This window comes from Furipterus horrens, unplaced genomic scaffold (genome assembly GCF_987537825.1).
Source record: "Furipterus horrens unplaced genomic scaffold, mFurHor1.1.pri manual_scaffold_4, whole genome shotgun sequence".
NCBI lineage: Eukaryota > Metazoa > Chordata > Mammalia > Chiroptera > Furipteridae > Furipterus > Furipterus horrens.
The window spans coordinates 173120972-173143658 of record NW_028327174.1 but is presented as its reverse complement, the minus strand read 5'-3'; the positions used below and the strand labels follow the sequence as shown (position 1 = coordinate 173143658).

General features: G+C 36.7%; 1 protein-coding gene across 4 annotated transcripts in view; it reads right to left on the bottom strand.

Moving 5' to 3' along the window:
- The window catches only part of UNC13B (unc-13 homolog B), a 196960-nt gene that overhangs the window by 104298 nt on the left and 69975 nt on the right, over positions 1–22687 (bottom strand). For all 4 annotated transcript variants that reach the window (XM_090274335.1, XM_090274337.1, XM_090274336.1 and 1 more), the window contains exon 7: positions 21814–21871. In XM_090274335.1, coding sequence (XP_090130461.1) covers positions 21814–21871 — 58 coding nt within the window. The remainder of the gene's footprint in view (positions 1–21813; positions 21872–22687) is intronic.

Sequence of the window (22687 nt, the reverse complement as noted above, 5' to 3'; positions counted from 1 at the left end):
TGATTTGGATATTTTCAGTATACTGACTACCTCCCCCTATTGGCTTCTAGTGGGTAGCAGCCAGGGGTACTGCCAAACATTGCCCAATGCATAAGACAGCCACACAGCAAAGAATTATTTGGCCATTTTTGACACATTCGATCAGTCACAGCACCTCCATACACTGCACAAATCCATTTTTGCATTTCAGTTGCATTTTTACCTTTCTGGAATAATAAAGCATAATACGCTGAAAATGTTGCATATTTTCTTCCATCTTCAATATTAAAATGGTGGCACAAAAATTCACCAGTTTTGATAAGCTTCTTTAAATGTATGCTGATATGACAGCTGTCACAATACGATCTAACAAAATTGTTTTGAATGAAATTGAAGACAACTAAGCACTACTAGAGCCATCAAACTTTTGGCCAACCCACTAGGTTATTTTACAGGGAAGCCATTTCTGACACTATCCTCATATGTGTCTAATTAACAAATACCCATATTTCCTTTCTTGCCAAATTCCCATTTGGCTCACAATGAGGAAAGGGAATATTCAGCACCCCAAAATGGTGATACATTTAGCAAATGATAGACTCTTCATATTAGTAATTTAAAAAACAAAACAAAACAAAAAAAAACTTTGTAGTAGTGTGGGAAATGGACACCTCTTGAAGACCATAAGATTAGGCTCTTATAATTTCTCATGAAGGAGATAAGGACCTGCATCCATTCCATGGAAATGGAAAAGAGTTAATAAACTAGAGGGAAAAAAATCCAGACAGTAATGCTAAAACTTAGGGACAAAAGGAAGGTATCAGGAAAATAACCCTTTGTTTTCAACATTATACAACCTAGTAGATAACCCCACTAGAAGAGACAGGGAGCACAAACATATAGGTTTTACAAACAAGGAACAAAATTTGAACACTGGATTCCAAACAACACTTGTGGATACAGCAGGATGTAAGGGTAAGCTTTTCCCATTTGAGTTTAAGGCAACACATGAACATAAGAAAAGAAGAGAACAGTGATCAGAACCCCGGGGGGAAAATCAGTTCAAGAAAGCAGCTAACCTTCAAAATAGACAGGAACAAGATTAGTCAAAAAATAAGGGATGCAAAGCATTCTGATCACATATTAGGAAAAAGACTTTGGAGGCATTGGTTTTTAACCCTTGATGCATTTGTTGTTCCAAAGACTAGAAGGGATCAAGGAATGAAAACCAAGCATGCCTTTCAGATTTAATTCTCCCTGAACCCACAGAAGCAGTAAGTATAGAAAAAGTCAGTATTGGATTATTCATGCATACAGATAAAGTGGGAGATGCAATAAAGGAGACAAAGCAAAAAGTCTACCTAAGTTCTGGCAGAAGAAGTATTAGCACATAACCCAGAAACCCAGGACTGAGTCTCCAAAGAGGGAGCAGAGATAGACAATCCCAATGACTATGAGAACAGGAGAGGGTAGTTCAACCAGAGGTAGGAATCCATGATCCAGAACCAGAAACAGTGGATGGGCCCTTAGTTTATCACTGCATCTGACCTATTACTTCTAAGTAATGCTTTGCTTTTTAATTTTGCTAGGCTAAGGGAAGGAATATTCCAAAACTTTCCTAAGGGCTGACAGTATTCTTATACTAAACAAATAAAGTACAAATATTAAAAAACAAAGTGTCTATGGAAAGAAAAGGTTGGAAGTAGAAAAGAGAATATGAAAAGTAGGAGGGAACAGGAGAAAGAAAATATACAGAAGTGAGATGAAAGAGAAAGAGAAAAAAAGAACATGAAAGGGAATGATAGAAAATAAACCTGAAAAGTAAACTGGGCAAGAATTTAATCTGGGGCAAAATGGGCCACAGGCACAGAGTAGGTACTCAAACAAAACTGAATAAGGTACTGAACAATGAGGCTCTCCCATGTGTGGTACTCCTGAATTGAGTCCCTGTAAATCCAGAGTACAGACAGAACTTCATTGGCCAGAGAAAAAAGGAAAAAGAATTGAAACTATTTTTTAGGGCTTAATTATTTTCTTTGTTTTTTCTTTTTTTGTTTTGATTTTTTTACTTTACTTTTATTATTTGCACTATTACAGATGTCCCCATTCCACCCACACTTTGCCTATGCTCGCTTCGCCCCTTTTCTCTGACCATCACCACACTGTTGTCTGTGTCTATGGCTATGCATATAAGTTCTTTGGCTCCTCCATTTCCTTTACTATTCTTAACATGCCCCTGTCTATTTTGTGCCTACCAATTATGCTTCTTAATCCCTATACCTATTCTCCCACCCTCCCCCTTCTCCCTCCACCCTGATATCCCTCCATATGATCTCCATATCTGTGATTCTGTTCCTATTCTGGTTGCTTGCTTAGTTTGTTTTTGTTTTTTAGATTCAGTTGTTGATAATCGTGAGTTTCTTGGCATTTCACTGTTCATAGTTTTGATCTTCTTTTTCTTAAATATGTCCCTTGAACATTTCATATAATTAGGGCTTGGTAACAATGAACTCCTTTAGCTTTACTTTGTCTGGGAAGCACTTTATCTGCCCTTCCATTCTAAATGATAGCTTTGCTGGATAGAGTAATCTTGGTTGCAGGTCCTTGCTTTTCATCACTGAATACTTCTTGCCAGTCCCTTCTTGCCTGCAAAGTTTCTTTTGAGAAATCAGCTGATAGTCTTATGGGAATTCCTTTGTAAGTAGCTCTCTACTTTCCTCTTGCTGCTTTTAAGATTCTCTCTTTGTCTTTAGCCTTTGGCTTTTTAATTATGATGTGTCTTGATGTGGTCCTCTTTGGGTCCAACTTGTTTGGGACTCTCTGTGCTCCCTGGACTTGTATGTCTATTTCCTTTGCCAAATTAGGGAAGTTTTCTTATATTATTTTTTCAGGTAAGTTTTCAATTGCTCGCTCTTCCTCTTCTCCTTCTGGCATCCCTATGATTTGGATGGTTGCATTTTTGGAGATGTCCCAGAGCCTTCTTAATCTCTCCTTTTTTTTAAAATCCTTGTTTCTTCATTCTGTATAACTGACTGTTTATTTCTTCCTTATGTTCCAATTTATTGATTTGAACCTCAGCTTCCTTCCCTTCACTATTGGTTCCCTGTGAATTTTTCTTTATTTCACTTAGGGTAGCCTACATTTCTTCCTCTAGGCATTTGCTGTATTCAATCATTTCTCTGAGCATTCTTATCACCAGTGTTTTGAACTCTACATATGACAGGTTGGCTATCTCCTTTTCACTTAGTTCTTTTTCTGGAGTTGTGATCTATTCTTTCATTTGGGCCATACTTCTTTGTCTCCTCAATTTGACAGCCTCCCTATGTTTGCTTCTGTGTATTAAAAAGACCTGCCATACCTGTTACATTGTAAGGAGTGGAGCCTTAGGTATTCGTCAGTACAGGCAGCCCACTTCACCATGTTGTGGTGCTGTATGTTGGGGAGGGGTCAGAGAGGGAACAATGACACTTGCTCAGCACTTGCCTCTTTTCCAGTCACTTCATCTGCTTCCTGTATGGGACTGGTGCCCCTCTAGCTGTTTGTTGCCCCGGTAGTAGTTCCCGGAGTGGGTGGGTTTGCAATAATTCTAGCCTGGGCAGTTTCTTCTGCCACCCAAACCCCCACTTGTTTTCACAGCGAGAAACTATGGCACTTTATTTTCCCACCACTGGAACCATGAGCTGCGTGCTCTAATCTGCAACTGGGATCACTCCCCAGGAGTTCCTCATGGCTTTTCTCTGCCACATGTGAATGTGGGACTACTTTTTCCTCCAGCCACAGCTGCTGCCTTGCCACTGCTGCCTCACCTCCGCCACACCGCATCCTCTCCATCCTGACTCCGTCTCCATCCCTCCTACCCATGTGGATAAATATTTCTTCTTTAAATCTTTGGTTGTCAGACTTCCACAGTTTGATTTTCTGGCAGTTCTGGTTGTTTTTGTTGTTGTTGTTGTTGTTGTTGTTGTTGTGAGGTAGTTGTAATCCTTATGGTTCTGCAAGGAGACTAAGCAAGTCTACCTATGCTTCCATCTTGGCCGAAAGTACTCCCTCTCCTTTGATAGCTGGTTAAACCTTAAATTATCTGAGCTCTCTTCGGCTGCCTTTAAGCAATTTCCTGGTGAAAATACTCAGGATTCAAATCACAGAAAATGCATACTCCATGAGAAATTCCAGTGACAGGACAAAACTTGGCCCCTCTAGCACCCACTGGACAGCTAATCAGTGGAACTCAACCAAACCTCCTTGCGAGCTGGATAACACAGCCAGTAATGTCATCCTGGGGCTATAAATCTTGCTGGAAAGAACTGGCTACCCACTCTCCAAGCTTTTGAACAAAATTGGCCTCCAGCCTTCCTGGGCTGTTTTAAGGAAAGCCAAACCATATTATCAGCCTCTTGTTCACCTCACAAAACCAATGACCTTTCCCAGAATAAACCTTCTCCTTTTTAGTCACTGCACTCCTTAGCCAAGAAACCAAAGGAAAGGGTTTCCTACCCTGGGTGCTGCTTGTCTGTGGGGAAGAAAAATCAAGAGATCCTATCAGGATTATAACTGGGACTTTGGATCAAAACTGATTAATATCATACACACACAGTCTTCAAGAAACCAGCCTGAAAGGATGTAACATTTCACTGCAGATAACTGTCTCCTGAGATTTAGAGGGGAGAGGAAGGGAATGAAATTTCATATGCTTATATGCATGAATATGCAGCTTCATAGTTCAGAGAGAGTATGTTAAAGGGTAAGATCAAGAAAATTATAAGGAATTCAAATTTGTACGTACTCTGCTGCTCTCCCCATCCCAAATAGGTCCAGTGACCTAAAAACACCGCAAGTGGTAGCAAAGAAGAGGAGTGACAGAGACAATTTTAGGAGAATTCTAAGGTCATTTCCTTATCCCACCAATCATTATATACCTTACATTTTTTTAGCCTTTCCTACTTGTATTCCATTAATTGTACATAACACGTAGAGAGCATCTGCCTTCTACCAAGCATAAGACAAATCTACATACAAAGTATCTTGTGCTGTGCTAGTCATGTAGAGAATAACAAAAAAACTACTGCTTCCATACTCCTTTAAACCTCCTTCGTGCCTAAAACATCATTTAGAAGCTGATATACCTTTCTTTACTAAAAATGAGAAAAATTTAACCTGCCTCCACGAAACCCTTCCCTGTCTCTCTGTTCATTAAACCTCAGCGTACCACAGTACACCCATGAGAAGCTCAGCATTGATACAGTGGGAGAGTGATTCCCTTGTCTGGAAGCAACGATATCCAATTTTGCTGCTCTCTACTGAAAGTTATAAGGCCAATTAGTGCTCAGAGATAGCCATTTTTTCTCAATAACCTATAAATTTTTAATAAAATCTATTAAAACACAGAAGTTTTGAATGACAAAAGAAAACATTTTCTACTCATTCTTCAAAATAAAAAATTCAATATTCATTAAATTTAAATCCTATCCTACACTCAAATTGAATTTGAGGCAACAAATTTGACAAAGAAATCACTAAAACATAGAACTTTGTCCTAAGAAACAATGAAAAATCTGGCTTCGTCTGCGTATATAAGTCAAAGCTACATTCTTCTGGCCCTGCCATGTACTAAATACATAATCTTGAAAAAGTTATAGATGTTTCCTATCTCTAATATGAGAATAATAATAGCAAGAGTCTCACTGTTTCCTATAAGGATTATAAGAGAAAATTAGGTTTGTTATGTTGCCAGATTTTTGCTTTCCTTATAGGTTCCCAATAAATAGGTGGTGGGAAGATCAGCATTCTGACAGCCTTAATGTCTGCTGAGAGATCACCAATGTCTGGGTTAGAAAGCCCTCAGAGTTCTGAGGGTGCGGTTCCCTTGAAAACTTGCTGTAAGACTCAAAATTCTGGAAGCATCACATAATGCTAACACAGGTTGGTTCCATTACCTGAGCTAACTTTTAATGCCGGGGATATGGAACTACTAGTCATAGGCTGTTTAATCTAACTATACACTGAGAAGTCAGTTTTCTTCCTATTTACTTACCTTCTTCCTACAACCTATGTCTTCTTCTCAGAAAGGATGCATTGGATTACTGTGCCATTTTTTTAATTTTAATAATTTATTTAACGTTCCAATCATGCAGGGAGAGGAGGTTTAGCAGAAAATTCTCCCAGGCCACAGCACAGTAGCCATAGCAACTGCTAAGGGTAATTACTTCATTTCTTTTTAAAAGAAAACTGAAAAATAACCACAGAGAACTTCAGATTATATCTTTCAACTTAGATGGCTCCAGGCAAGTGACAATGCTATTTCTCAGTGAAACTACAGGACCAAAGAAGCCTCTCTTTCCAAGACACGGCCTCATTTCTGAATGTTCCACAGCTCTGCATAGCAATTTCTTATACATAGTAAGTGTTCAATAAATGTTTATAGCATGAATAAATCAGACAAATGATCTGATCCCGTCTACTGGGTTCATCCCTAAAACATGAAAATAACAATAGTTATGCTGTCTGATCAACCAGTTCCCTATTCTTGCCTCAGCCAGGTACCATTATAAGAGAAATAGTATCAGATTAATTAAGCAAGTTCCCTTCTCCACACCAGAAATGCACTAAAATTTTCAGTAGCCAGTAGAACAATTAATGAAGACATTTACAATTTGCTAGGGACAAGTACTAAGAAAGGGGGGGGGGGTTGTTCCAGGGTTATTAAATTATACATGCAAAGGCACGTTTAGTGAACTGAAAATAATTCTAGCATATCTGAATGAGAAGCTTCAGGGTTATAAAAGAACGAGATCAAAGGGGATCTATGCAATGTTTAGCAATTTAGTAATCTTAGGTATTTGGAATTATCTAAAGGATAATACAGAGCTACCACAGCTTAAGGAGAAAGACAGGGTCAGATCTGTCATTTTAGAAGGATGGTGGTATAGTGTGGCCAAGAGTTGGTAGGATAGGGGTGCTGGAGACTGGTGTCAGGGAAGCTAGCAAGAAGGCTATTGAACTGACCTAATGATGGCTTGAACTAGGGAAGCAGCAGAGGGAGCAAAGTAGATACATTCACGAGATATTTTGAAGGTAAAATCAATAAGGTTTAATAAGTAATTAAATGTGAGAAGTGAGGAAAATAAAGGCTAAATAATATTGCCTAAATTTTTTAGCTTAAGCTAAAGAGTGGATACAACATCATTCATTAGGAAGAGAAACACAAAAGAGGGGCAGGCTAAGGGAAATGAAGAATTCATTATTATATATATTGACTTTGAAGTATCTATGAGACAACTCAAAAGAATATGTCTGGTAAACAGCTGGCTATATGGATGTGGAGCTAAGGAAAAGGATGTGGAGTATTAAGACTTGGAAGTTTTCAGAATACAAGCTCCCATGAGGAGAGAGGTTTTTCTGCTTTGTTCCTTGCTATATTCTCAGTGCCTAAACAGTGCCTATCACAAAGTAGGTCAAGAAATATGTAAAGAAATAAGTAAAAGTTAAAATGTAAATAAATAAGAATAATGAGGCAGAGAGTGTAGGAAAAGGGGGAAAAGACTACATAAAGGGAAGGAGGGGGAGAACTTAAGGTACAGCCACATTTATAAAGCAGAAAATATATTAGTGGTTGTCCTGGGCCAAGAGTGGGAGAGACTGACTACAAATTGGCATAAGGATCTCTCAGGATTGATAGAACTGCTCTATATCTTGACTATGGCTGTGGTTACATGACTGTATGTGTTTGTTAAAACTCACAGGACTGGTCCTGACTGGAGTGGCTCAGTGGTTTGGGCACCGTCCCACAAACCGAAAGGTCACTGGTTCAATTCTTGGTCAGGGCACATGACTGGGTTGCCCCCAGTTGGGGGCATGTGAGAGGCAACTAATCAATGTTTCTCTCCCTCGCTTTCTCCCTCCCTCCCTCCCTCTCTAAAAAGAAAATCTTTTTAAAATTCATAGGACTATATACTAATAGGGAGAATTGTACTATCTGTAAATTATACCTTAATAAATATGACTTTAAAATAAGAAAAAGATGAGTCCATAAAGGTGCCTGTGAAGAAGCCAGAGAAGAAGAAAAGCATGGCAGTGTGGTCCCTGAAGTCAGGAAAAACAGGGTTTCAATAAGGGAGTGGTCAACAGTTTTGAAGTTCTACAGAGTAGTCAAAATAACACTGAGAAAAGCCTACTGGGTATAGAAACAATGAGATTACTAATAACTTTAATGACAGAAATGTTAATGAGTTAAAGCTAAAGTACACACTATTCAGAAGTAAATGGAAGCACATGCAATGGAATAATGAGATATCAAGAGATCCCAAATCCATACAGAAAAACGTTGAATGTGAGCAAGGTGGTTGGTACTGCCTATTTCAGGATGCCAAATAGGACGTAACCAGGGAAAAGACAATGGCCAAATGTGTTACAGAAAAAATTGAGTACACTAAGAATTTGTTAGAAAACCAGCAACATTCTCATGTTGGGCATTCAGACATAAATGAGTGCCACACTGACTATTTTAATGAACATGCTAATATTTCCCACCTCCCTAGAGCCTCAAAGCTCTTCAGCTCACTCATTTGACAAATCACTAACCAATTATCTTCTAACTCAGTGGCACCTGATACTAAGAGTCAGGCACTATAGAAAACTAGTCTCCATCAGCAATGACACTGTATTTACAATGCTATACACTCTCATCAGATATGTGAGTATACCAAGTATACCTCAAGTCCAAAACCACTGAACTCCAGACACTTCGAAACCAGAAAACACAGGACCATTCCTAAAATTCCTCTCTATTTTATCTCCCATGTCCAATCTGTTAACAAACTTAGTAGTTAACTCCACTGAAGTCTCCCTCCTATTGTCCCCTCTTTATAGGTTTCACTGTCCTATCAAGGAATTTATTACCTCATGCCTGAATTATTACAGACTTTTGGCTGGACTTACAACCTTCTAATCTCTGTCCCATTCAATCTACTCAGTAGATTGGCAACTAGACTAATTTTCCTGAGTCCATCTTATAATCTCATCATTACCCTTCAATAATTTACGACAACTCTTTATAAAAGACTGTATTTATCCTCCTGGTTTTCAAAATCCTCTATAATATGATACCAGATAAATAAAAAATCTCACTGTTAAAACCAGTCCCCCAAAACAAAACCTTTGTTTTGGGAAAACAGGTATTGTCACAGTTCCGATGCTTGCCATAGTCAGAAGATGAAGAGAGGAATGAGTTCTATTTTCCCTATCTGTCCCGCAACTTCTGAGGCTGGAATGTCCTATACTTCTACTCTTTGCTGGTGTACTGAAAACAGTTTGAGCTTTGGAACCGGACAAACATAGGTTCAAGGCCATCATTTACTAGCTGTGTGATATAAGGCTGGTTAACTTTTCTATACTTCTGTTCATCATCTATAAAAAGTAGAGAGTAACAACCACTTATCTCTCAGATTTGCATAAATATTGAAAATCATGTATGTTGCATTTAACTACCATGTGCTAGACAAATAGTAATTTACTCAGTAATGTCCCCTGTCCTCCCTTACATAGATGGTACCCATTTTTAAGCTACACTTAATTCTTAACAATGCTCAACAAGTCTAGTACAGTATCTCTGTTAACAATAAAAATAAATGTCATCGGCCTGTTTCTTAAAAAGTTAAGCATACACCTATCCATATGATCCATTCATTCCACTCCTAGATATTTAACAAAGAGAAATAAAACATGATCATACAAATGTTCATATTATTTATAATAACCAGAAACAACCCAAATGCCTATCAACAGGTCAATGGATAAATAAAATGTGTTATATTCATATAATAGAATACTACTCAGTAGTAAAAAGAAACAAATTACTGATACACTCAACAAAACAGATTATTCTTAAAATTGTTATGCTGAATAAAGGAAGTCAGACACAAAAGAGTATGGTTCTATATATATAAAACTCTGGGAAACCAAATTTAATCTATAGTGATAGAAAGCCTATTAGTGGTTGCCAGGAGCCAGGCATAAGGAAAAAGATAAACATTTAGAGATAATAGGAATGCTCTGTATTTTGATTATGCTGGTAGTTTCCCTGGTACATACATTTGTCAAAATGAAACAAACTGTACGCTTTAAAGGGGTGAGTCTTTTGTATGTACAATATATCTCAATAAAGTTGACTTGTAAAAAAATAAAAACATCTACCTTAGAACTTTATTATTTCATTGCTTGCATTCCGACTGTAGCCTAGCTTATAAGTTCCTTCAAGGTAAGATCCAAATCTTTACTTCCTTTGTATTCCTCACAATGCTCAGCACAGATATTCTATACAGTACTGAATAAGGACAACAAATGAATCAAACAGGTTCTTCTTCATCTTAGAAAGCAGTGTTTTAAATTTATGGACTTGGGGGGGATTGCTGGGGGAGGGGGGTGCTGGGTGGAGGGGAGCAAGGGGGAGAAAATTGGAACTGTTGTAACAATATAATCAATAAAAAACATTTTAAAAAAGTCACAGGGATATAAAGTACAGTATAGGGCATATATTCAATAATTTTCTAAAAAATAAATAAAAGTAAACAATAAATACCATAAATAATTCATTTATAAGGCAATAAAAAAAAAAAAAAAAGAATTACTTGAGACTCTTGTTAAAAATGTAGATTCCTAGACCCCTACTCCCAGAGATTCTAATTCAAAATGCCTGGGGTAGCTTAGGAATCTGCCTTTTCAATAAGCAACTCAGGGAGTCTCATGCCAATGAATCCTGAATTACATTTAGGAAAACACAGTTATGAATTGCCTATATGAAAAAAGCCAATCTTTCAGACAGAAGCACAGTGGCTCCTGCTGACAGAAGATGGAGGTAGCCAGATGCACTATCCTACTGAGCTCAGAGAGGTTCAATGTGATCATATGAATAAGTGAAAAAATTCTAGCAGGTTCAGGATCCAATTAAAAATGAATCCTTTCTTAAAAGGCAAAGCTTCTATATTTATCCCTGTGGAGTAGGTTACAGCAACATACCTACAGGCTACTTCTGCCTACTACTTCTTGTTTTAGTGGAAAATGTAAGAAATCAGAAATAGCCACATTAAAAAATAAGGTCTATAATTTTCAAACAAAACACCTCCAGGCAACCCTTCCATCACCTTAATAGTCCTGTGCTAGTCAATTTTTCCATGACAATAAAGTGACAGGATATTTGAGCCCCAGACTTCAAGTGAACAGCTACCTGTCTAGGCAATGACAGGACTCTCCTATCAATTACTAAATTGTAATAATTACCAGGTAGTTCACAAATGACAATTAAGTCAAACATTAGAAATTATTCCTTTTCCCCTTTCAAGACAGAAGATAAGGACCATAGAACTCTTTCCATGGAAAATAGTAAAGAACCAATAATTTAAAAAAGCACTTCAAATCTAACAGGGGAATGGCAAAACAAAAAGAAAATATTGACCAACATTCCCTGTGAGAATATAGATATAAAACTCCAAAATCAAATATGTACAAGCAAATCAAACCTAGCAGTATATTATAAGAATAATTTTTCACCCTGACTGGTTTAGCTCAGTGTGTTGGGCATCATCCCACAAATCCACCCGGTCAGGGCACATGCCTGGGTCTCGGGCCTGGTTCCCAGTTGGGGGTGTACAAGAGGCAACCAATCAACGTTTCTCTCCCTATCTTTCTCCCTCCCTTTCTCTCTCTCTAAAAATAAATAAATAAAATATATATTTTAAAAGAATAATGTACCATAATCAAGTAGGAGATATTACAGGAAGGCAAAGATGATTTATTAATAGAAACTGATTAATGCATTCATCATATTAATAAGTCAAAGGAAAATACCCATAAACAATTGGTTGAATGCTATTAAGACTTTTGAAATGGTCAACATGCACACCTTATTTTTAATATAAAAGCTATACTAAAGTATAAGATGCACAAAAGTACACAAATTTTAAGTGTACAGCTCAGTGAATACAGTGGATCCACACACGTAACCAACACACAACTCAAGCAACAGAGAATTACCAGCACCCCAAAAGACTTCTTGCTATCCCTTTTCAATCAAATAGTTGTTCCCTCTACCCATCACACTTTCCCCAAAGAGCCATATTGCTAATCCCCTCACCTCCTTCAAGGCTTTATTCAGAAGTCTTCTTCTCACTGTGGCTTATTCACTAGCCACCTTATTTAAATTTATAACTCAGTTTTAATTCTAGTACTTCCAACTGCTTTTCACCATCTATTATTTTATTGGTCCACTCTCTTAACATCCTACATACCTCCCTTATTAATTATGTTTGTTGTAGATCTCCTCCCATATAGGATCTTTGTCTGTTTTGCTTCTTGATAGATCCCAAGCACCTAGTACAGAACCTGGAATGTATCAAAAAAGTTTGTAGAAGAAAGAAATCAAGGAGTGGGGGAGAAAGTAGGGAGGGAAAGAGAGGTAGTATGGCTGGATGAGATAAAACAGGTATCAGCAGTAGGAATATATAAATAGATAAAACCTTTCTACAGTATAATCTGACAATATCTAACAAAATTTAAAATGTGCATATTCCTTACCCCAGTAATTCCATTTAATAGAAATGCATTAATTCAACTAATACTTATTGAGCAAAGGTACTTGGGATACATAAATAAGCCTTTTCCTACTCATGAAATTTATGGCCTACAAAAGAAAACAAATATTAATCAAATAATTACCCATAGTATGTGTTATGAAGGAAGGTACATAAAGGTATATAAAAGAATATATAACAGGGGAAAGGAAATCCATTTGCACATTTGTAAAAAATATATTTTGCAAAGTTTCTCACTATAACACTGCTTAGTAGCTAAAATTTGGGAACAACCCAAATATCCACCAATATAAGTGTTTTAAATTATAATATATTCCAACTATGGGATATATCAAATTTGAATCTGATCAATCTTATAGGCCCAACTACCAATTTATAGGAAATCCAGAGGACAGAAAAGTATGTTAAACCTAACTATACCATGGAAATGTACTGAGCAAAATTCAGAACATGGGAAACTCAATAAGACAAACAAAATCAAGTAGTCAAATGGTTTGATTACTTCAATAAAAAACTGCAAGGAAAAAATTAAGAGATAGAGGAGGAACATACAGATTTAAAAAAATTTTAAGATATATTAAAAATAAATAACAGGTGAAAATAAATTCTAATGTTTAGTGATGCACACTAAAAGCAAGGAAAAGCAAGGAAGAAAAAGCAACTTCATTATCATAAAAGTCAGTATAGCAGTTACTTTTAGGGAGGAGTAGATTGTGCCTGGGAAGAGGCACATGGAGGGTTTTCTGGGGTGCCTATTTCATTAATTCATTAAATATTTGTTTTATGAGGTTGTCTATATATCTGTGTTATATCCTAAAGAGGTTTTCTTAATGCATCAAACAAACTGCTCATATCACTATAACCACCATCATCTGATTGTTCACTCCCCTGCATAGTCTTCAAGATAAAACATAAATAGCTTGCTATGTCTCTCTCTAGCCTCATCTCTAACCCTTCCCCACTCTTGCTTCATCCCCTCAAGCCATCTAGAATTTTCAACATGCTTAAGTCACGATTTTTCACCTTAGTGTCCTAGGACCACAAACTCGTTCTCCTTCTTTACTTAACTGACTCCTACTCGTGCTTCAAAACTCCATCTATGGCACAGGTTTGCGGGTAGGAAGAATTGAATAGAGCACAAGGGAATTTCAGAGAGGCAAAACTATTCTTTATGATACCGTTAGTGTGCATATTTGTCACTGTAGATTTGTAAAAACTAATAGAATGTACAACACAAGAATGAACACAATGTAAACCTATTAGACTTTAACCCTTTAGACTTTGGTTGATTTAAATTTTTTTTTTTCAATGTAGATATAATTTTCTCTGGAATGCCATTTCTAACAATCCCAAAGCCAGATTGCTTTCTTCTTCTATATTCCTCTACCATTCATTCGCTTATTAAATACTACTAGTTACATGTTTCTTCCTCTCTGGACTTGAGCTAAGGTCAAGGACTTTCATCTTTATATCCCCAGTGCCTAGTATGGTTCTTGGTATTAGGAAGAGGTATTCAATAATTGTTTGTATAATGAACAATTCTATCAATTCTATCTACAATTCTATCGATTAGGTTTTATCAACCAATTCATTTCTTACCACTTTGTACCAATGAAATGTATCATAAGAGGCCATGCTTTTATGGGATTAACCTACTGCCATATATATATAAAACACTGTGCCCAGGATAGGCACTTAAGTGTTTTAATCAAATGAAATTCTGACACATTAATCTGACATTTTTTTACATGCATAATTGTGTGGCATATTAATTGAAACAGAAATGATATTAAGATGATGTAATGATTGCAATTAGCCACCTCAAATTCTTTCTGGAAGAAGGCAGGAAAGAAATAAATGAGTCAAAAGACTACAATTAACATTATTTTTTAAATTTTCTTTTTTTAATTGTTGTTCTATTAGAGTTGTCCCAATTTCCCCCCATTGCTCTCCAATGAAGTTTTATATTTTATCAGCCAAACTGTATTGTTACAGTTTCTTGCTTTTCTTTGTTAGTTTGCGAGCACCTAGAAACAGCTTCAATATCAACTGCTTCCACTGATAGCACATATACAGCATAAAACTCATCACCCACTCTTGCTGACAGATGTCCTAGATGCATTGACTTCCCTACTACTAAAATAAGACTCCCTGTACACTCTACTGAGCCCATAACTAGTATATTTGCCTGTACCTAAGAGTCCTAGTGCTGCAGTAGCAGTAACAGAAGCTACAGATTGACTAATCCTTTACTACCACTACCCAGAAAGGAGAATGTTCCAGCCAGTATGAGGTTTCTTAGCTAGGACTAAGGAAGTGAAATGGGGTATCTTTTGAATCCTCCCTTCATAATTCCATTTATTCTACTATGAATATCTTTTTTTTCTATAAATACATTCCAATCAGCATCTTCAAAAGTCATTTCTGAACTCATGTTTTCTGGAAAGCCTTCCTGAACAAACTGTATTCTTAACCATTTGCTTCTTCCTCTAACACCTCAACAATTCCTACTGTGGTTCCAAGGTATTACATTACTACTGAAAATGAACTGAAAGGAATTGTCCACAATTAAAACATAAGCAGAAAGACAAGATAACAAACCAGAGAAAAACATTTGAGTAGGATACCAAACAAAGAGGAGGGCCCAGTTACCAAGAGCCAAAATAGGACGTCAGGAAATAAGAACCAGGATGGTAGAGAAGGGAAAGACAAGCTAAGCAGGCAAGCAAAAAGGAGATTCTGAATGAACTCTCATCACCTATGGCTGTTTTTTTTTTCACTGTGCTCTCTGTTATAGGATTTCTAGGAAAGCTGGTTATACCAAAATCCAAGGGAGGAGAAAGCACTTTCACACTTTGCTAAGTGGGGTGAAAGAAGTGCAACCTCTATAGAGGACAATTTGTTATATCTTCCAAAATGTTAAATGCATTGTTAAAGGCACAATGCTTTGACCTAGTAAGCCCACTACTTAGCTATTCATTCAAATATGTACACATGTATAAAATTATATATGTAAAAGTGATATCAACTTCAGTACTATAACAGCAAATATTGGAAGCAACTTAAACATCCATTGATAGCTATTCCAATCCTAGGTATATACCCCAAAGATTAAAAAACAGGTATTCAAACAAATGCTTGTACACAATTGTTCACAGCAACACTACTCACAATAGCCAAAAGTTGGAAAAACCCCAAATGTCACATGGACGACAGGGTGGGGATTGACTATGGTAGGGGGCAGGGAAAAGCAACACAGGGAAAATGGGACAACTGTAATAGAACAATAAAAAAATTTTTTTTAAATCAATAAACATATCCTCAGGTGAGGATTAAAAAAAAAAAAAGTCCATCAACTATAAATGAAAAAACAAAATGTGGTATATCCATACAATGGAATATTCAGCCATATAAACAATACATTCTACAATTTGGATGAACCTCAAAAACATGATGCTAATTGAAGAAGCTAGTCACAAAAGGTTACATATTATATGATTCTATTTATATCAAATATCCAGAAAAGATAAACCCATACAGAAAGTAGATTAGTGATTACCAGGAGTTGAGGGAAGGGGAGAATGGAGAGTGAATGCTTAATGGGTATTGGGTCTCCTTTAGCAGTGATGAAAATGTTTTGAAATTATCGTAAACATACTAAATGTGACTGAATTATACTTTTTTAAGTGGTTGATTTTATATGAATAAATTTCATCTCAATTTTTTTAATGTCCACTAATAGAAACTAGTTCCCTTCATTTAGTGGATATCATATATATTGTTAAGTGGAAAAAAACAAGGCATGTAACACTGTGCAAAGCATACTACCATTTGTAAGGAAGGTAGGTATATACGAGTATATGTTTGTGAATGCATAAACTCTCTCTGGAGAAATCCACAATAAATAGCAATAGTAGTTCCCTCTGGGAAGAAACTGAAAAAAATTATTTTTCATAGAATTCACTGTGTCTGTTTTTTAAATCCTTACCTGAGAATATGATTTATTGATTTTATAGAGAGAGGAAAGGGAGGGCAAGAGAGAGAAACATCAATGTGAAAGAGAAACATTGATCGGCTGTCTCCTGCACATGCTCCAACCAGGGATTGAACTTGCAACCTTATGTAAGTGCCCTGACTGGGAATCAAACCCACACCCCATCCTGGTGCACAAAACAATGCTCCAATCAACTGAGCCACCTGGCCAGGGCTCCTCTGTATCTTTCAATATAAAAATGAACCTTATGCATGTGGTTCCTTAAAGTGGGTGGGTGGGAGTCCTAGGTTTGAGGTAACCAAGAATCAGCTATCTAGGAAATGATTAGGATGCTTTAATGCAGAAATCAAAATAGGAGACTCAGATAAACGTGGCAAATGGTGAGAGAAAGATGGCAAAGAAAGAATAAACTCTGAACCTCTGCCTTCTAGGATTTTAGAAATGAGAAGGGAAGAGGAAACTGATGAGGTGGGAGAATCTACAGAATAGAGGCCAGCTGGTCATGAACTCCTATTTTCCTGCAGGGCATGTGGTTCTAGATAAATAAGTGAGAGTAATCAGTGACACAAATCTGACTCTTAAGCTTCCAGTGCTCAGAGAAGTAGGTCGTCAGTAACAGCCACCAAAATTTTAAGTGGCACAAAATTTTCAATCCTGTAATATTAAAAAGGGGAGTGATAGGTGACAAGAAGGACACTAGGCATCTGAAGTAAAAATTAAGAAAAGTTCCCTAAAGGACTGAACCTGCTCTGTATATTTTCACTCCGAAGAAAACTGTACAGCATAGGAACTCATTTTCTCCTGCAGATTAGCAAAAACAACTTTGACATCATTCTACTCCTTCCAAGCCGATATGCTCAGCATATAATTTGGCATCTTTTTAATCCTCTCCCCATACATTTCACGTACTCTACTATGAACAAGCTTACTTTCAAGGAACACATTTCGATTAGTTCCTTAAAAGTCATCTCTAAATTCATCTCTCTGGAACTCTCTCTTGAACAAACTTAATGACGTTCTTAACCATTTGCTTATTCCTCCGTCACCTCAGCACCTTCCTGTCTATTTCCAGGTTATTACTATGGACCTGCTCAGGACCACTACATAAAAAAACATATTCAAGTTGCTGCATTTGTGTATCTGTCCTCTTCTGACCCAAGCCAGGTCTCCTGATTCTTTTTTGCATCCTCCCATTAATTCTTCTTTGGACCCCACAAACACACTTTCCTGGTCTATGTATCTACTCATTAAGAACAAGAATGCTCCAAGAAAATATAGGAGCCTCTGGGGAAGAGGAAACAAAAAAGATGTAATGAATAAGCTTATACTCAAGAGCTTTGGATTTCTTTTCTTCAATGTTTTTCTGGAGTCTCAAAGCTTCAGAAGCTATGAGAAAACTATGTCAATTCCCTTTTCTGTCTGGCATCTGCTAAAAATGTCTTCACTTCCATTAAGGGTGGTAACATGAGCACGCTAGGGCTTATAAATTACCTTATAATATAGCTGACAAAGCTTTAGTTATTGCCAACCTCACATCTCAGTTACCTGAGTATGAGTCAAGCAGTTTTGATTACAGAAGCACCCTAGGAATCTACTGGGTTGGCAAAAAAGTCCATTTAGTTTTTTCCATAAAATAAAAGAGACGTTTTTCATTTTCACCAATAACCTTATTGATCTGGATATTTTGAGTATGTTGGCTCTCTCCCGCTATTAGCTTCTAGTGGGTAGAGGCCAGGGGTGCTGCTAAATATCTTCCAATGCATGAGACAGCTGTACAGCAAAGAATTATTTGGCCAAAATGTCAATAGTACAAAGAAACTTCACAAACCGCTTTTGACACATTCGATCAGTCACAGCCCCTCCTCCATACACTGCACAAATCCTTCTTTGCATTTCAGTTCCTTTCTTACCTTTTTTGAAATAATAAAGAATATGCCAAAAATGCATATCTTCTTCCATCTTCAATATTAAAATGGTGGCACAAAAATTCACCAATTTTAATAAGTTTTTTAAATACACGCTGATATGACAGCTGTCACAACACAATCTAACAAAATTGTTTTGAATGAAGTTAAAGACAACTAAGCACTACTAAAACTATCCTACAGAAAAATCTAAATGAACTTTTTGGCCAATCCAATATATACATATACACGTACACATGGATACATACAGAGAGAAGGAGTCTGTATGTTCTTTTAACTTAAAAGTTTCATGAAAGAATCTCTCATTTATTATTCAAAGCATAATTTTAAATAAATGTACAATATTCACTCATTGTTATTATAATTTACTACTGCTTAATTGTTAGGTCATTTTCAAATTTTTCTATTTAAATAATTTTGTAATGAACACCTTTGTACACAAAGTTTTGTCTGCTCCTTGATTACTTAGGATAAATTTCCAGAAATTCAACTTCTAAAATCAAAGGCTATTAATATTTTACAGACTCTTGGTACTTACTGCCAAACTGCTGAAGCCTGTTTTAATGTATCCTCCCATCTGCATTAGACATTATAATTAGAATTAAATATTTTTATAATTGGAAAAAAATACCAGTGTCTTAAATGCCCAAAACGGCAAGAATTTTTTTATTATTATTAAAGAAAATTAGAGAGTCAAGACAGACCTGACTGGTATGGCCCAATGGGTTCGACAGTGTCCCACAAACTGAAACATCACTCACTGGATTCCCAATCAGGGCACACACCTGGGTTGCAGGCCAGGTCCACGATTGGGGGCAAGAGAGAGGCAACCGATCAATGTTTCTTTCGCACCTTGATATTTCTCTCCCTCTCTTTCTCCCTCCCTTCCCCTCTCTCTAAAAATGAATAAATAAAGTCTTTTATTAAAAAAAATAAAGTCAGGACAACCAAATAAAAAGTGTGATTCTTAATTAGATCATAAAGTATATGTGTGTGGAGGGGATTAGCTATAAAACTATTTGGGAAACAAGGGGGAAATTCTTAATATGGACTGCAAATTAGTTTATATTATTGTAACAATGTACATTGCCTGATTCTGACAATGGTATCTTGGTTATGTAGACAGTCCTAGCTCTTGGAGGATACATGCTGATGTGTCATGAAGTCTGAAGCTTATATTCAAGTGATTTAGAAAACATGTATGTGTACTTTTCTGTATGTATATATAGAGACAGAAATAAAGATATGAGAGAGAAGTGGGAAGGAGGAGGAGCAAATGAGGAATAATATTAATCCCTGATTCTAGAAAAGGCTAAAAGGATGTTCATTGTACTTTCAACTTTTATGTAAGTTTAAAATTTTTCAAAATAAAAATATATGAAGAAGTCAAAAGATGGAACAGGCTATTCATGAAAAAATAAAAATTAGGCATTAAACAGATGAAAATGTATAAGAATTCATAAACTTGCTGATTATTTATGGCCTCATATTTCCTCCTGCCCTCTTGGCATTTGCTCTTTAATCACTTCAACTGCATTTAATCAAATGGACCCAGGAAGGAATGGGACATGAAATTTTCAATCATGCCATTTCACTTCTCATTAGCAGACCTGGAAAAGGGTTTAAAAGATTAAAACAGTCAAAAATAGCTCATTACAATGATTCTGGAAAGGACCTAGACTTTTCATTCACAACCTGTTCTTCAATTTAGATTCCTCTGGTCTCAATAACCTTGAATGTTTGATAAATTCTAGATCCTAAATGGCAAAAAAAAAAAAAAAAGTAAAAAGTAATAAAACATGAAAAAATAGCATATTTTCTTTAAATAAAGAAAAAAGGTTGACCTCTGCCATTGGCATTACTTTTATCTGAAGAGTGGCCTATAAAATGGAAGGGAACCAAGGAATTTACAAACCAGAAATAGAAGTTTTCATTCTCACAAACAATATGATGGAAGTAGTATGTATAACATAATGATAAGAGGCAAGGGCTATCAAGTCAGGTTGTCTGTGTTTGAATATTACTTTAACACTTACAACCTATGTAATTTGTGGCAAATTACTCAATCTCTATATGGATAGGTTTCTTCATCTAAAAAAATAAGAGAGACAACATTAAAATTTATGTCTGAGGGTTGTATGAAGATTAAATAAGTTAGTCCATTTTAGCTCTTAGACCAGCATCTGGCATACTGTATGACCTTCAAATATGTTAGATACTATGATTCTTATTACGAGTATTACTACCACTACAACCACCATTATCACCACTTTCAACAAGCAGTTGATGAGTTTGACATTTGATTCAGAAAAACTATAGCAACATAAAGGAAGCACAACACACACACACACACACACATACCAGAGGTTGAAAAAGTGAAGAACAGACTACAGATCAGTCTTTAGTGTATCCTCAAGCTGTTATTTTTTAAAGATGTTATTTATTTATTTTTAGAAAGAGGTTAAGGGAAGAAGAAAAAGAAGGAGAGAAGAATGAATGTGTGGTTGCTTCTCACATGCCCCCAACTGGGGACCTGGCCTGCAACCCCAGGCACACGCCCTGCCTGGGATTTGAACCAGGAACCCCTTGGTTTGCAGGCCAGTACTCAATCCACTGAGCCACACCAGCCAGGGCCTCAAGCTGTTTTGAGAGAAACTGAGGAGAGGATAGAAATACACCAACAATGCATGGCTCATTTCAAGAAGGCATCTGTGTGGTCTGGATAAATTAATCTCAGGAGAAATGACAAGTTCTCTCATTCAGTTAATCATTTACCAAACTTTATTGTGGCATACTATAGTATATATCAAGTATTGAGCCAGACTAGGAATATAAAAACGAACAATGTCTATGCCTTTAAAAACATTGTGTTCTTGTCAAGGAAATATACACAGATTATAATACATGATAGATTGTATGATGGATATATGCACAGGGTACTATGGCAGCAGAGGAGAGACACCTAACTAGACTTGGGAAAAGGAAAAAGCAGCAGAAAGGTTTCCCAGAGGGAGTGACATTTAAACTTAACCTTAAAGAATAATAACAGTTAAATGGGGATAGAATGAGTAAAATCATTCCTCCAGGGGTAAAAGCTGGTAAATGGAGAAAAAAGATGAGCACTACTGCCCTGCCTACAGCCATGCAAAACCAAAAGACATCTTCCTAAAGCTAATGGGCAGAGCCATTGGAGGTATGGTCCTGAATAGCTGTGCTTCTGGAATACCTTCTGTTTGCACACACAACTCCACCCTCCCCAATTCAAAATAAGCCACATTTGGAGAACTCACAGAAAGCTGTGATTGAGAGATTCAGAGACAAGTTTCTCACTTACAACACTGGGCGGCAGCACTGGGCAATGGCTTCCTCTGGCTTTCTTCTTGAACAGAATACTGGAAGCAGAAAGAAAAAAAAAACACACACATATAATACGAGGCCCAGTAAAGAGGGGAAAAAAAATCAAAGTTACCTGTACAAAGGTTTACCGTTTGACGAGTCAATTTTTTTTATTGAAAAGAAACAGATGACCCCACTGCTGATTTCCCTGCATGATCCTGATATAATGGCCAGAATATCAGATATGGCGCTGGGCCAATGCAACAGGCTAAAGCAGGATAGCAGAGAGACTGTTTTGACCAAGGGTACCTGCTAAGCAGCTGTAGAAGGCTTAGTCTTAGAGAAGCTTCAATGGACTTAGAAAAATCAGTCCTTTACGTTTTCCTATAGATAAAGTATAGATTCCCACATTTGAGTGATGGAACTGAAAACTTCTCTGAGACGAATTTTCTGATGTTTAAAAAAAAATAGTAGTGCTTCTTCCCTCACAAGGTCATGTGGGAAATAAGTGAAATTACTTATTTAAGCAAGTAATTGCACATATGAAATATAGTAGAGTCCCCTTCACATTTATACTCTAGCCTCCCCAACCCAACCCACCACCATTACCACCAAAAAGTAAATACAGAATACTGAAGCCATAAAAAAAATGTTTTCCTATAAAATGGAGCATAATTACGTTCAGGTCTTGAGGATGGGCGGGATTTAGAAAGGAAAAACAACAACAAAAAAAAGGCATAAACAAATTAACACAGGCACAAAGAGTTTGGAAGACAGAATAGTTTGGTTCAGATCCCATTGGAAGTCTGGAAAAATATAACATGGTCCAGCAACTTGCAAAAAATCATCCTGACTCTACCACTTATTAATAA